The sequence below is a fragment of the Mustela nivalis genome (assembly GCF_964662115.1).
Source record: "Mustela nivalis genome assembly, chromosome: 16".
Lineage (NCBI taxonomy): Eukaryota > Metazoa > Chordata > Mammalia > Carnivora > Mustelidae > Mustela > Mustela nivalis.
The window spans coordinates 29,472,921-29,486,578 of record NC_139035.1 but is presented as its reverse complement, the minus strand read 5'-3'; the positions used below and the strand labels follow the sequence as shown (position 1 = coordinate 29,486,578).

Below are 13,658 nucleotides of genomic sequence, written 5' to 3'. Positions count from 1 at the left end.
GAATACAGCACAGAAATAATGGGACAACAACTTCCTCTGCTCCTATCATCACTCCTGCTTCATCACTCACTAATAATTCAGGGATCCTAGACAGGTGCTCAGGGATCTTCCCATCCATTCATTCATTCAGTCCAGAAAGAGTCACTGAGTGCCCACTAAACGTCACAAATTATCCTACCTTGTTTTCCTCTGAATCACTGATGAATCCTCAGTGATTTCTTTACTAAAACTCAACTAGAAGTTTTAGTCTTACAACACTGAAATGAAAAAGCAAAGAGCCAGCTCTGTGCCTTAAATTTCCAGTTTTTAACTATCTTTATACCAGCAACTACTAGGAAGCCCCTCAAACCCAACCAAACAAAACCCCAAAGGATTCTGACACAGCAGAAAGGCAGAAGGTTAAGAAAATCCCAAGACTCCTACAATGGCATACCCTGAATTAGAGATGTCCAACCCACAACCATTCATCTCCCAAAAAGCACTTGCCAATGCTTTGAAGCCAGTGAAAAACACACTGTACAGAATACAGCCAGTACTTACTGATTGGACACTCAAGAGAAACAACACAGCTTCACAGATCAATACTTGCCATTACCACTGCAATGTATTCCGGCACATTCTATTCTTGCAGTTCAGATAAACGCGGTTAAAAACCCAGTTGGAGGGGCACCTGGGTGGTTCAGGTCATGGTCTCAGGGTCCTGGGATCAAGCCCTGCATCCCACTCTCTGCTCACCAGGGAGCCTGCTTCTCCCCTCTCTCTCTACCCACTTGTGAAATCTGTCAGATAAATAACTTAAAAAAAAAAAAAAAAAACCACCAGTTCGAAGACCACCACCCTAAACAGTCCTTGCTTGCCCTGCTCCCCGCTCCTCGGCCTTATTTTGGAGACAGAGGAAGGGAGGCGAACTCCTGGAGAGGACAGCCACCTGAGCCTGGAAACTCAGAGGAGTCCCTGTTCTCAAGGCAGATGACGGAGGGAGCAGCATCGAGGGGAAGGGGGTTTTCAAACCTGGGCATTCCGCTGGGAGACGCTGAATGGGTGGTCCTGGAGAAATATTTTTAAGACCTATCAAGTCAATTTTGCAGCCCCAGTACGACAATGAAAATCGCTGGTGAAGACAAAATATACCGAGTTGCCCATATCTGACGGGTTTTGTTTTGTTTTGTTTAGAATATCTTAAACTTTTTGCCCTTTGCAGGTTACCTAGACCACTTTTGAATGGACATCCGTGGAAGGCCAGTAACCGCCCTGAGCGAGCAAGCGCCAGGCGGAGGCCCGCGCTCACCCCTCCCGCGTCCTTGTGGAATGAAAGCTTTCCCGCCCTCTCAGCACTCTTCAGATCGGTTGGACCCGAGCGGGTGCTAGGGCTGGGGGATCGTGCCTCAGCGTTGCGGGGAGCTGGATCACGAGGTCCGTTTCGCCTGGTAGCTCCCAGTTTCCAGCACGAACTAATGGCACACTGGCCTGCCCATTTTCATCGAGGTCCGGGTCACAGGTCTTCCGTGGTTTGAACGTGCACTCTGCCTTGAAGTCAGCTCCAACCCTGACCAGCCCCCTGCCCTCACCACGAGCAAGGGCGCCCTCATCCGCCCTGCCTTGTCCACCCCTCATCCTGGCCTTCCCAAGATGCAGCGCGGCAGTGCTCCCAGGGTGCCCCACGCGCCAGCAGCCCCGCACTTCCTGTGCGCCGGCCTCAGACCTCCCAGAGCTGCACATCGCCCAGCTGGACAACAGCGCAGCACCTGTGGCGGCGGGCGCCAACCCCCACCCACCTCCAGCTCGGCCTACGGCCAGGACCCACCCGCCTAGCTCTCTGAGTCTCTTCCGCCCCGAGCAGCCAAGGAGACGATCCTTTAGGCGATCCTTTCTGTCCCTGACAACCCGGCACTCGGCAGGGCCTTGGGCGGCTGAACGGAGTCTTCTTCGGGAAATCCCTACCCCATTTCCTCTATGGAGTGCCGGCTAAGCCATCCGACCTACCAGCAGATTTGGTCGCTGGGAGAGCCCCTCACACCCCGGGCCTCGTGTCACCACCACCCGGGCCGTCGCTGCGTCAGTGCTACTCCATGCACAGAAAACCTTCCCCAACATTTCCTCCTGCTCAAGCCCTCCTGACTCTCACTCCTGCAGCCGGGACCACGGAGGACCTCCAAGTGACCTCTCTCAGCCTCAGGGCACCACGGGTTAGTCAGGCGGACAGAGAGACGAACACTGCACGCTCTCACTTGCACGTGGCACCTAAGAAGGACAAACCCACAGAAATATACTAGAGGGGGGTGCCAGGGGCTGGAGGGGGAGAGGCGGCCAGGGTGGAGAGGAGGGCTACACGGATGCGAGCTCAGTTCTAGGCAGTCTACAGCGCGGCAACTTCGATGAGTCGGATGTTGTTAAGACAGGGCGTCTTAAATGTTCTCGCCATAAGGAAAAAGGGGATTATGTGAGGGTATGGAGGTGGTGAGGATTTCACAACATACACGGATCAATTCTGCACGATGCACACTTAAACTTCCCTATGTTGTCAACAGCGTTTCTCCATAAAGCTGGGGAAAACAGCGGTGCACGCGTAATGAAATGGTCTACCCCCTCAACACTGAGGTTACTTTACACACACACCATGAGGATCCTATCACACCACCCACCAAACCCCTCAGTGGTTTTTACTAAATTATTTTGAATTCAGACTTCCCCCATATGGCACAGGAGCCTCCAACAACTGAACACATCCCACCACCTGGGCACATACTTCAGCCCCCAGCTTCGTTGTCACCTAACATGTCCAAATATAAGCTGCTACATGCGTGTTCTCCCTTCCAAAGCTACTCCCACAGCGCAAGGGGACAGCAGCATTTGGTCTGGTGGACAGGGACCATAGAGACCCGCTCATGCTCTCCCACAGTCTCCTCCGACTCCCTCCTTGTAGCCCCCTCTCCTTGTAGGAAAGGCTTAAAACGCAGCTGAAACTGTTTCTACCCCCAACATGAAACATCCTGTGTACTATCATGTTAGATGCATAGAGAGGGTGTTTTTAATGTGTTATTGGTCAACTCTTTAAAAAGTCTTATTAAGACCATGTAACAGCATGGAAAAGTGTTAATGATACCGTGTTAAAGAGACACCAAAGCTCATGCATCTTAAGTGTTAGGGTTTATAGGTAACGTCGTTCTCTTTCCTATATTCCAACTTTTTTTGACAGTGCTTCTAATTTTAAATTGAGGGTGATGTATATGTTCCATAGCTTGCCTGTGCCGATGGTTTTATGGGCACACACATGTCAAAACTTATCAAACTGTACACTGTATATAAAATGTACATTAATGAAGCTGTTAAAAAAAAGTCTCAGTGGTATGCCTGAGAAACTGCTGCAAAATGTCATTAACCCAAACCTCAAACATGTAACTACAGGAAAGGCTGGAAGGAGGGGGTCCAAGCAGGAATCTGCTCCATAAAGTCAAAGACTGAATTTCAAAAGGAAGAAAGGACAAACCTGAAAAAAAGAAAGATATGCTTCTTAAGAAACTCCCCTCTTCCCCCCCACCACCACCCCCTCCATATACCACCCAGTACACACAAGCCTTCTCTACTCAGAGCAAAAAAAAAAAATACTTGGAAGTTAAGGCATTAGAAGTGGAACTTTTGTACTGCAGAGATTCGGGATTACACTAAAACCCAGAAGAAAAGCAGTCAAGAACTTTCAAGGCATCAGAGTCCTTCCCATGGATTTAAGAAATCTCAGGGAAAAAATCCAAAAAATAGGCTTAGAGAAAGGGCCAACATAAAACAAAGAGGTGGCAGGGTTTTTTTGTTTGCTTAGGAATATATGCTTCTTGTGCTTCACTTCTCTATTCTATTGCCCCACTTTTTTTGTGTATTTTATCCTATAATTAGTAAATTAGTCCTTTTCATTTGTTTTCTAAAATGTTTTTCCCAATTTTTTTTTTTTTTTTTGCTTTGCTAAATATTAAGAAGATACTTCTCCAAGGGTTCCCAGATTAAAGGGTAACCCTTTTGTGCTGGGTAGCTATTCTAAAAAACATCTGTAATAACCTGGTGAGTAAGGAAAGAAAGAGCCAACATGTCTTTTTATCAAGGAATCAAAACCCCATAATTTCATCTATAAATCCGAAGTACAATGACTCTCTCATTAACAAATCTCTTGGAGGAGATAGAGACTTTAAAAGCTAAAAGCTGGTGGTTTCCTTGGAACGTTTATTAGACATTAATGGGGTGGGGGGGATAGATAGATAGATAGATAGATAGATAGATAAATAGAAGCTGGGGAGCCTAAGTGGCTCAGTTGGTTGGGCGACTGCCTTCAGCTTGGGTCATGATCCTGGAGTCCTGGGATAGAGACCCACATCAGGCTCCCTGCTCAGCAGGGAGTCTGCTTCTCCCTCTGTCCTCCCCCCTTTCAAGCTCTCACTCTCATTCTCTCCCTCTCAAATAAATAAAATCTTTAAAAAATAATAATAAAATAAAAGCTAAAAGCTTTGTAATTTGGTGGCAATTGAGCAATCTGTCCTTGACAACAAAAGGGTGCTCTGTTTCCCACATCCAGTCTCAACCTCAAGGTGAAGAAGCTTAAAGATCCCCTGAAGGGAACATACCTGGGATCCTGGTTCTTATGACACCTGGCATGGGGTCAGTTCTCCCCAGGCCACAATCTTACGTGGCGTGTACATCCTGCATCACCAAGTAGGTGGGATGTGAAGTGGCTTCTCCCCTGCTCTGACACCTGATGGTGGAGTGCTTTGGTCAATAACGTGGATATGAAACACTCGGACACTGGGTCCCAGCATCCCTACTCTCCTACATGACCCACCCCAAAGATGGGAGTGGGCAAGAGCCAAGCAACAGTCTTAATGTGAAAATGAGTTTTCAGGGGCGCCCAGAGTAACTCCTGGTCAACCCAAACTGCTCATATTCTTCTCATCCCTGAGGTCCAAAGGCAGCTCTGATTCTGGAAGAGGTGTACTTCTTCAGCTGACCTGAATTTCCAACAGTTTCAACGAAATCATCTTGCCTACCATATAGACACAGCTTACGTATAACTAAGGTGGAGTCCCACCGAGACAGAAGAACACTGCTTAGGAATACCTAGTGACTTCTGGATTTGTAGCAACTGTGTTATTAATATTTCATCTCTTCTATTTCCCCCTCATTTTTATAAAGGCAAAAGTACAGTCACAGTCAATCAGTGCACCCCACACTCGGTACAAGGGCACTAACAGTGCACCCCCAAGCCAGCAGCTCGTCCACCCTGCCAACCGCCCAGATTCTTGTTCATCAGCTGATGTGAAAAATACTAACCTGAGAACTGGAAGCAGTGCCTGCAGGCACGGGGACACATGAGAGCTCTCACAAGTAAGTGTCCTGAGTCCTGAGCAAGAACTTCTGGACTCAGTCATTCAGGAGGATGCAGACAGACCTTCTCACTAGAAGAAAATGATGGGATCTAAAGCTTAACAAATGAGGTGGAAGGCATTTGCCTTAATAATTTAGCCCTTTATGTTACTGTTTTAGTTAGGACTCTAAGAAAACGCTGTCATTGCAAGACCCATTTCTCAGTCAGTGTAATTTTGTAGGAACATACTGCACAAGTGGATTTGGACATGTGGTATCAAAGGTGCCTGTTAGAATCACAAATGAATTAAGTTCTCAGATGACTGTCTAGAGCTCACGAGAGACATGGAACCTGAAGTTTAAATCTGGGAATCAGTAGTACAAGGGGCATAAAGAAAAACTGGGAGGAATGCAACTTCTGAGGGGGGAGAAGAGAAAGACAGCAGAGGGAAGGACCCAGGGATGCAGCCAGTGTGATAAAGAGAGAATCAAGAGCTTCAAGTCCCTTAAGTCCAAGTGGCTCAAGGCCAGGAGGGCTGACTGTGCTGGATGCAGTGACAAAGCCCGGGGTGACCAGGAGTCCCTTCCCTCAGCCTCCTCTCCTCAGAGAAAACATTCTTCTCAGCACATGAGAGTTTGGAATCCTGTAACAACCATTCTGAGAAAAGCCACTTGACCTCCAGAGTTGCTAATGATTTTCTAGCTAGAGAAGCAACAGTAACTCAGGCTACATCCCAGAAGCACCCCCTGGACCTTGTTTGGGATGCGTATGCTGACTGTACAGAGCCCAAAGGCAGGGGGAAGGAGACAGCCAAACCTATTCCTGCCCCCAGCTTCCAAGGGAATGGCATTTCCAAAGACTCACTACTTTGTCCCACACTCTCCAACTTATCAAAACAATGAAAGCAGAAAGAGTCTGTTGCTTCACGCATCCAAAAGGGCACAGCAGTAAATGAGCGCTTACCTAGGCAGCAAATGCATCATCACAGAACTTAAAGAGAGCCAGAGGAGATGGGGGTAGCCAGGCCCTCCTCCACCCAAACGCAATCCCACCACCTTTACAGTCTAGGTGTGATTCAGGATAAAGGCCCAGTGGAGCCATGAGTCAATCCTTGTAGATTTAAAGGTCAACATCAAAACATTCTCTGCCGCCGCCGCTTGCCGTGAAATGGACACTCTGTATATTTGCAGGCTGCCATGAAAACTGGCACAACACTTCTGGAAAGCATTTGGCACTGTGATTTAAGAGCTTTTAAAACGGTTTCTATTTATTTGGAGATCTAATACTATTTCTGGAAATCTATCTTAAGGAATTAGCTGCAATTAGGAGGAAAAAACCCTTTGAGTTCATAAAGCATTATTCATTATACAGAATCACTTTAAACCATGTAAATAGCCATTTAAAAGGAAATAGGTAAATTACAGTGAAATATGCAACTAATAAAATTGGTTTTTTAGAAGCATAGAAATTGCAAAACATCAAATGAACAAAATATGCAGAGCTCATAATCAAATGTGTACATGAATGCACAAAAATAAAGGGAGGAAATTTTTTTTTAAGATGGTGAACAGTGAAGAGAAATGGAAGTAAACTGTAGAGCTAATCTGGTTGATCAGGATGGTACATACAAATCAGGGGGGATTCAGGCCAAGGAGTCCCAAGGCAGATGATGTGCCAGAATATTCACAGGGGGAGGGAGAGAGTCAGAGGGGAAGAGTGGGTTCTTTAGCTAAAGAATGGGAGTAGAGAAGCACCTGGGAGGGCATCCGACTCTTGATTTGGGTTCAGATCATGATCTTGGGCTTATGGGATCGAGCCCCGTATCAGGCTTTCACTGGGCGTGGAGCTTGCTTGGGATTCTCTATCTCCCTCTGCCCCTCCCCACCCCTCTAAAATAAATAAGTAAATCTCTATTTTAAGAAGAAAAAAAAATGGGAATAGAGATGTGATCCCTAGCAGAAAGAAAATCCATCATCTCTTGCATTAACAGAAAGCTCCAAGGACACCGGGCACTGCCCTCTCCTGCCTCACTCCAGCCTTCTACTCCTCATTCGAGATTGCCAATATGAGCGTCAAAAAGGTTCTCCATGAAGAAGAGGAACATGAACTCAGAAAACAACTGAGAAGCAGAAGATCCAGTGCTGAAGGGCTTCAGACTTTGGATGCATCACATCAGAATTCCCTCATAACCTACTTCCCTATATACATGTGTGTTAGGCTACCAGAAAACACCGTGCATCCTGCGCACTCTCCCAGAAGGAACAGCATGGGAAGTGGCCCAGAAACAGGCCGGAAAAGGGCACTAAATCCTCGACATGTAATTAGCCGTAAATTTATAATTTTATACACAATTCGCCATAATAGAAAAGAACACAAACTGCATCCTTTTAAAATTTATGACATACACGATTTATAGCCAAACTAAATGCAGTAACAGTCCAAAATGCTGGCAAAAGATACTAAATTTACTTGAAAAAATTCTGTAGCTTTTTTTTGGGGGGGGGGTAGTTTTGAAAAGATCATCACTCTTAACCACTGCACAGAAAAGAAAGTGATTCAAAGAAAGGGCGCCTTCTCGTGGCAGCTGAGTACATGGGTCTGGACTCCAGGGCCCAAACCCCAATTCCATCTGGCTAGTTGCGTGTCCTGCTCTATCTCACACAATGTGTGCTCTCTTGGAGCAAAGCAAAAGCACTATTTAGGTTTGTCACGAAGATTAAATGAGTCAGTTTATCAGAAGCACGTGGAAGACAGCCTAGGTCACTAACTGGCCTCACAGCCGGAGGGGGCGGCCAGGACACCACTGTGAAGATGCCCAACGCAAACATCCCACCCCGAGACAGGAGACAGTATGTATACTGTACCACCATGCTCTAGAAAAAGGCTATTATCTGTCATCCACTTGCTATCAGAAGATTTTGATTTCTCCTGGAAAAAAAAATAATAAACTATTAGATTCTACCTGAGATTCTATATAAGGCTAGGAATCCTGTAAAAATAATCTTTATCAAGCAAGGCCTTCTGACATTAACTTCTGGACCCATACTTCAAAAGAAACAAATAAAGCTCTGATGTTCCAATTACTTAACTTGAATTTTCCAGCAAAAATGTACTCGTTTTTGAGTAAACAGTAACAAAACAAATATACAAATACAATACAAAGCAAAAATATAAAACCCTTTCTTTGAACACAGCATCTCAGTGTAACTTATATGTGAGAACTGAAAGACCTCCCAGGCCTTTAAAGTAACCAATTATAAAAAGCAAGGAGAATCATCTTTAAACGTCTGTTTTAAAAAGAAACCTTGCAAAATAGCCCAAAACCACTTCTCTCCCATTACAAAATGAGCATGTGGTGCGAAGGGACACAGAATACCAATTTCCGATACCCTGTACTGACTGACAATGCTTGTTGCCTGGCAACGAGGGCCCGCAGGCTGGAAACAGCACAGAACTCCTTTTCTCCACTTGCCAAGCCACAGTTAACCCTGTGGTAGCTGAGGAGGGATGCAAACACTGTCAGGCAGAGACTACTGCCAACACCCACAGCCTAATGGTAGAAAATCTAAAGCCACAGAAACACAAGCCCAAGTCCCAACCCATTTATATCTTGAGAGCAACTGAGATGCCTTTACTCTGCAGATTCCCTATGTACAAGGAAAAAACCGCTGCCCAGTGGACACATTTCTTTGAAAAGCATCATCTGCAAGAATTGGTTTACAAAAAAAAATTCAGGATGCCTGGGTGGCTCAGTGGGTTAAGCCTCTGCCTCCACTCATGTCATGATCTCAGGATCTTGGGATCAAGCCCCACATTGGGCTCTCTGCTCGGTGGGAAGCCTGCTTCCTCCTCTCTGCCTGCCACTCTGCCTACTTGTGATCTTTCTCCTTGTGTCAAATAAATAAATAAAAATCTTTTTTTAAAAATCCTAGGTAATAACATGCCCATGCATCTTTTGTTTTATAATTTAAAAGAAGGAATTTGAGTGTTTCATTTTGTTTTCTAAAAATCGTAATTTATGAGTGAGGGCTGTAATTTTCTAACAACTTAAATTTTTCCCGATTTAAAATGTTATTTGAACTATTTGTATGTATTATCTTATTACCTAAACAGGTAATTAGTAACATTTCATAATTTCAACAGAATTCTGCTTTATCTAAAGACCAAAACATAAAAGCTTGTTATTATTCTTGCCATGGCTTTAAAAACGTTCATCGTTTTGGGATTTCCCCACTTCTTTTGTGAAATGGTTGCCACATTCCACCTAATAAACAGATTAAATACCAGATAAAATAAACTTACAGAGTGGCTCTCAAACTTTTCGAAGATGAGAAGGCCATTTTAAAGTCATGACTTGTACGTTGACTGAGAAAATGTGATTGAAAAGCACTTTGGGAGGGGCCCTGCCCTGGATGGCTCAGTCAGTTAAGTGACCGCCTTTTGATTTCAGCTCAGGTCATGTCTCCAGGTTGTGGGATCAAGTCCCATGTCCCCGTGTCCCCCCTCCCCCTCCACACTAAGCAGGGAGTCTGCTCAAGATTCTTTCTCCCCTCTCCCTCTGCCCCTCCCTCTCTCTCTTTCTAAAAAAAAAATACATATAAAAGCACTTTGAATTTACCATCTTTGAAATTAATCTGTATAATATCTTAACAGCATGTACATATTTACTTGAAATATGATGCATGTGAATTGAAGGCTGGCAGCTCAAGATCACAGGCAAAGCTTGGTGCACACAGGTGTATAAGTACTCTGCAAAATAATCTTACAGCTGCCCTCAGAGCCCACAAACGGGAAGTCATTAATCTACCAGAAAAGTTCAAATCATTTTGAAGACCTAGGGTAAAGTACACACAGGTTTGAAAATGAACCACTCCCAGGTTCGGGTCCAGGCTCCACTGCTTGCTGGCCATGCTCACTCATGCGCTGTCTCTGTCTCTCTCCAGCCAGAGCATCTCTCCAGGCTAATCCCCCCACTGCAGGTGGCTGTACCCTTCACGGCCCATCAGTATCATTCCTTTACCCTGTCCTTCAAAGACTTACAAAATCTGCCCCCCCTCACTACATTGCCCATCACTTCCTTCCTGTACAAACTCTGAGAGGAGAGCAGAGGACAGCACAGGATGTGATCTTAAGACTGGACCTCAAATCTGAGCAGCAGCACTAGAAAGTAAAAGAATTACAGGCCGTATAAAGTCTGAGGAGCAAGGTCTTTGAAATTAGGCAGGACTCTAATTTGAACCTCAGCTGTCATTCACCAACCACGTGACTAAACCCAGGATCCTCCAAAGTAAGTGACCACACCAATCTCACGGCTTATCCTAATCCGTTATATAAAGTGATTCACCAGAAGCACCTAGCAAGTCGCCTGGCCTGACCTTAAATGTACAAGTAATAGCTTTTACACATCACAGATTGACATATTTTACAGAAGGAAGGAATATTAAAAGTTGTCATATGTCACTGGCCCAGCGTGAGCAAAGGTTCACCTTGGAGATACTGTGACCTCTAGCCAGGAATTCGTGCCCTGTGCCTGGCCTGTATCAAGCTGCCAGATCAGTGAGGAAAACTGATCAAGTCTTTGGGACACAAAAGTTCATCATGAAAATATCTTTTAAAACAATGAGCTAATTAAATAATTGCATGAACTAACAATGAGGTATAACAATTTCTTTCAATAGTTTTTTTTTTTTCCATTTCACTTGTGTTAAAATTCAAAAGTTGATTTTTTTTTCCTCTTCATGGAGTTCCTAACTTAGAAATGGGATTTTATCAACTGATTTCAGGACAGATTTTCTTTCTGAAACACTATTTACAAATTGTGGTGATGTTACCAAGCTAACAGATGTGTCTTTTGTAATAAAAATAGGGAACAGCACAAAAAACACCTTTTCTCACTTAAACAAAACATGGTTAAATATTTTAAACGTTAAGCTTTTTTTTTAAACTTTTCAAAATTGTACAATAATTCCTGATATTACAGAATTTAGAGTAATAGATCTCAACTGAGGGGACTTTTCCGCCATGCAACATTTGAGGCTGTCTGGAGACATCTTTGGCTGTGGCCACTGGGGGCCACTGGGGGCCACTGGGGGACGGTTGGGGTGAGCTACTGGCATCTACAGGCAGCAACCAGGACAGCCCCCACAACACAGAATTATCTGGCCCCAAACATCAATAAAGCCTGATTGAGAGGTTGGGATTCACAGTGGAGGAAAAAATACTTTCTTTCAAAATGACTAGAAATATCTAGTTTTCCCAGCATCATCTGTTGAAAAGATTATCCTTTCCCCATTGAATGGCACCCTTACCAAAAGTCAACTGACCACAAATGTGCAAATTTCATTTCCAAATGCTCCGTCTAGCTCCACTGGTCTACAGGGCTGTATCCACACTGGAGCCACACTGCTGGGATCATTGCAGCTTTGGGGGAAGTTCTAAATCAGCAAATAGAAGTCCTCCAACTCTATGCTTTTTCAAGATTGTTTTTACTATTCTGGATCCCTTGAAATTCCATCTGAATTTTAGGGTGGGCTTCTCTATTTCTGCAAAAAAAAAAACTGCCATTGGGATTTGACAGATTATACTGAACGTGTAGATGACTGTAGTACTGTCATCTTAACATTATTAAGTCTTTAATCCATGCACAGAGCTCTCTTCATTTAATTAGACCTTCAATTTCTTTCAGTAATATTTTATAATTTTTAATATACAAGTCTTTCACTTTCTTAAATTTATTCCTACGTATTTCATTCTTTTACATAGTACTGTAAATAGAGCTGCATTCTTCAGTCCTTTTTCAGACTGTTCACTGCTGATACATAGAAACACAACTGATTTTTGTGTGTTGATCTTATGCCAGGCAATTTCTTAGTTCTGGTAGCCCTTACGGACGTTTTGCATGTGTTTCTACTTAACGTGTGCGTATGCACACATCCCCCCAAATTTGTCATCTTGGGCAGTTAGCTGATCAAAGGGAGAGATGAAGGAGACCAAAGTTGTGGCCCATACCATAGTAGGAAACTATGGAAATGATGTTGAAATCCTAACACCCACCCTCCACCCCCCACCCCTGTACCTCAGAACCTTACTTGAAAACAGGGTCATTACAGATGTAATCAGTTACAATGAGGTCACATTGAGGTAGGTCGGGCCTTTAATCCAATAGGACCAGTCTCCTTAAAAGAGGAAAACACCACACGAAGACAGAGACACACAAGGAAAGGTGGCCATATGCCCACAGAAGCAGAAACTGACTGATGCATTTATATAAACCAAGAAATGCCAAGGACTGCCAGCAAACACCAGTAGCTGGAAGAAGCAAGGAATGAATTCTGGCTCAAGACTGTAACATAAAAATCCCGAGTTTCCAACCTACTGGCCTGCCCTACCAATTTCAGATGCAAGATCAACTCGTCTGAGTTTCCAGTCTGCCTTACAAAGTTCAGATGTATCAGCCCGGATTACCATGACTCAACTCCAAACATCCACCAGTAAAGGGAAAGAATACATTTGGAGCTCACAAAAAATAAACTGCCTGCTTCACAACTGTACCCATGATTTGTATAAAAATGTTACTGAATCAGTTTCTGATTTTAGTACTTTGTGCAGATTCAAATAGAACTGCACCAATTAATCAGTTAAAAGGAAACAGAATTGCTGACTGGGTGATAGGATACCTATTTGAGTAAGGTTTCCAGGTGTCCTCCTTATACTACATAAATGTATTAACATTTACATACGGAAATTTCTTATCCCAATATTACACCATGATACCTTCACTTTGTCACTTAATCATACCTTTCCGCGTAACCTGATTATAAGGGTATAAAAAACATACTGTATTTAACTCAAAACTGTTCAAAGTACTATCTTAATACCTTTGAAAAATAGCAGAATTCAGCTAGAGAATTAAAATGGGAAGGCCTAAAACAATCAATAATCATGAGTTTAGTTTTTGGTGTTTTTTTTAATTATGAGTTTATTTTTTTAATTTATTTTTTAAAAGTTATTAGAAGTCCCTGATGATGCCCAGCATGTTACAAAGTGCTTAGGGAAATGCACCTGAGTAAAAGCTTACCTTTAATTTTTTGAGGGAAAACTTATGCCTGGAGTAGTACCAAATGCTCTGGAAGGTGAACAGATGCTATCCACCCAAGAAGGGAGTGATCACTAAAGACATAAAGTAAAGAGAAAACTGAAGCAAGAGACAGAGTGGGCGCCAAAGCAACTTTCAGGAAGACAGAACAGAAGAAACAAGACCAAAATCCCATGGGTACCTTCGGGGAACCACAGACAGACCATCCTGAAAGACTGG

At 43.9% G+C, this 13,658-nt stretch overlaps 1 protein-coding gene across 18 annotated transcripts in view; it reads right to left on the bottom strand.

Moving 5' to 3' along the window:
• Positions 1 to 13,658, bottom strand: part of ENAH (ENAH actin regulator) — a 132,074-nt gene that overhangs the window by 104,943 nt on the left and 13,473 nt on the right. The window contains exon 1 of one of the 18 annotated variants that reach the window (XM_082704468.1): positions 1,012 to 1,095. The exons of the other annotated variants lie outside the window; for them this stretch is intronic. Coding sequence (XP_082560594.1) covers positions 1,012 to 1,019 — 8 coding nt within the window. The 5' untranslated portion in view covers positions 1,020 to 1,095. Of the gene's footprint in view, positions 1 to 1,011; positions 1,096 to 13,658 lie in introns of those variants that run through there. 18 annotated transcript variants of the gene reach the window in all.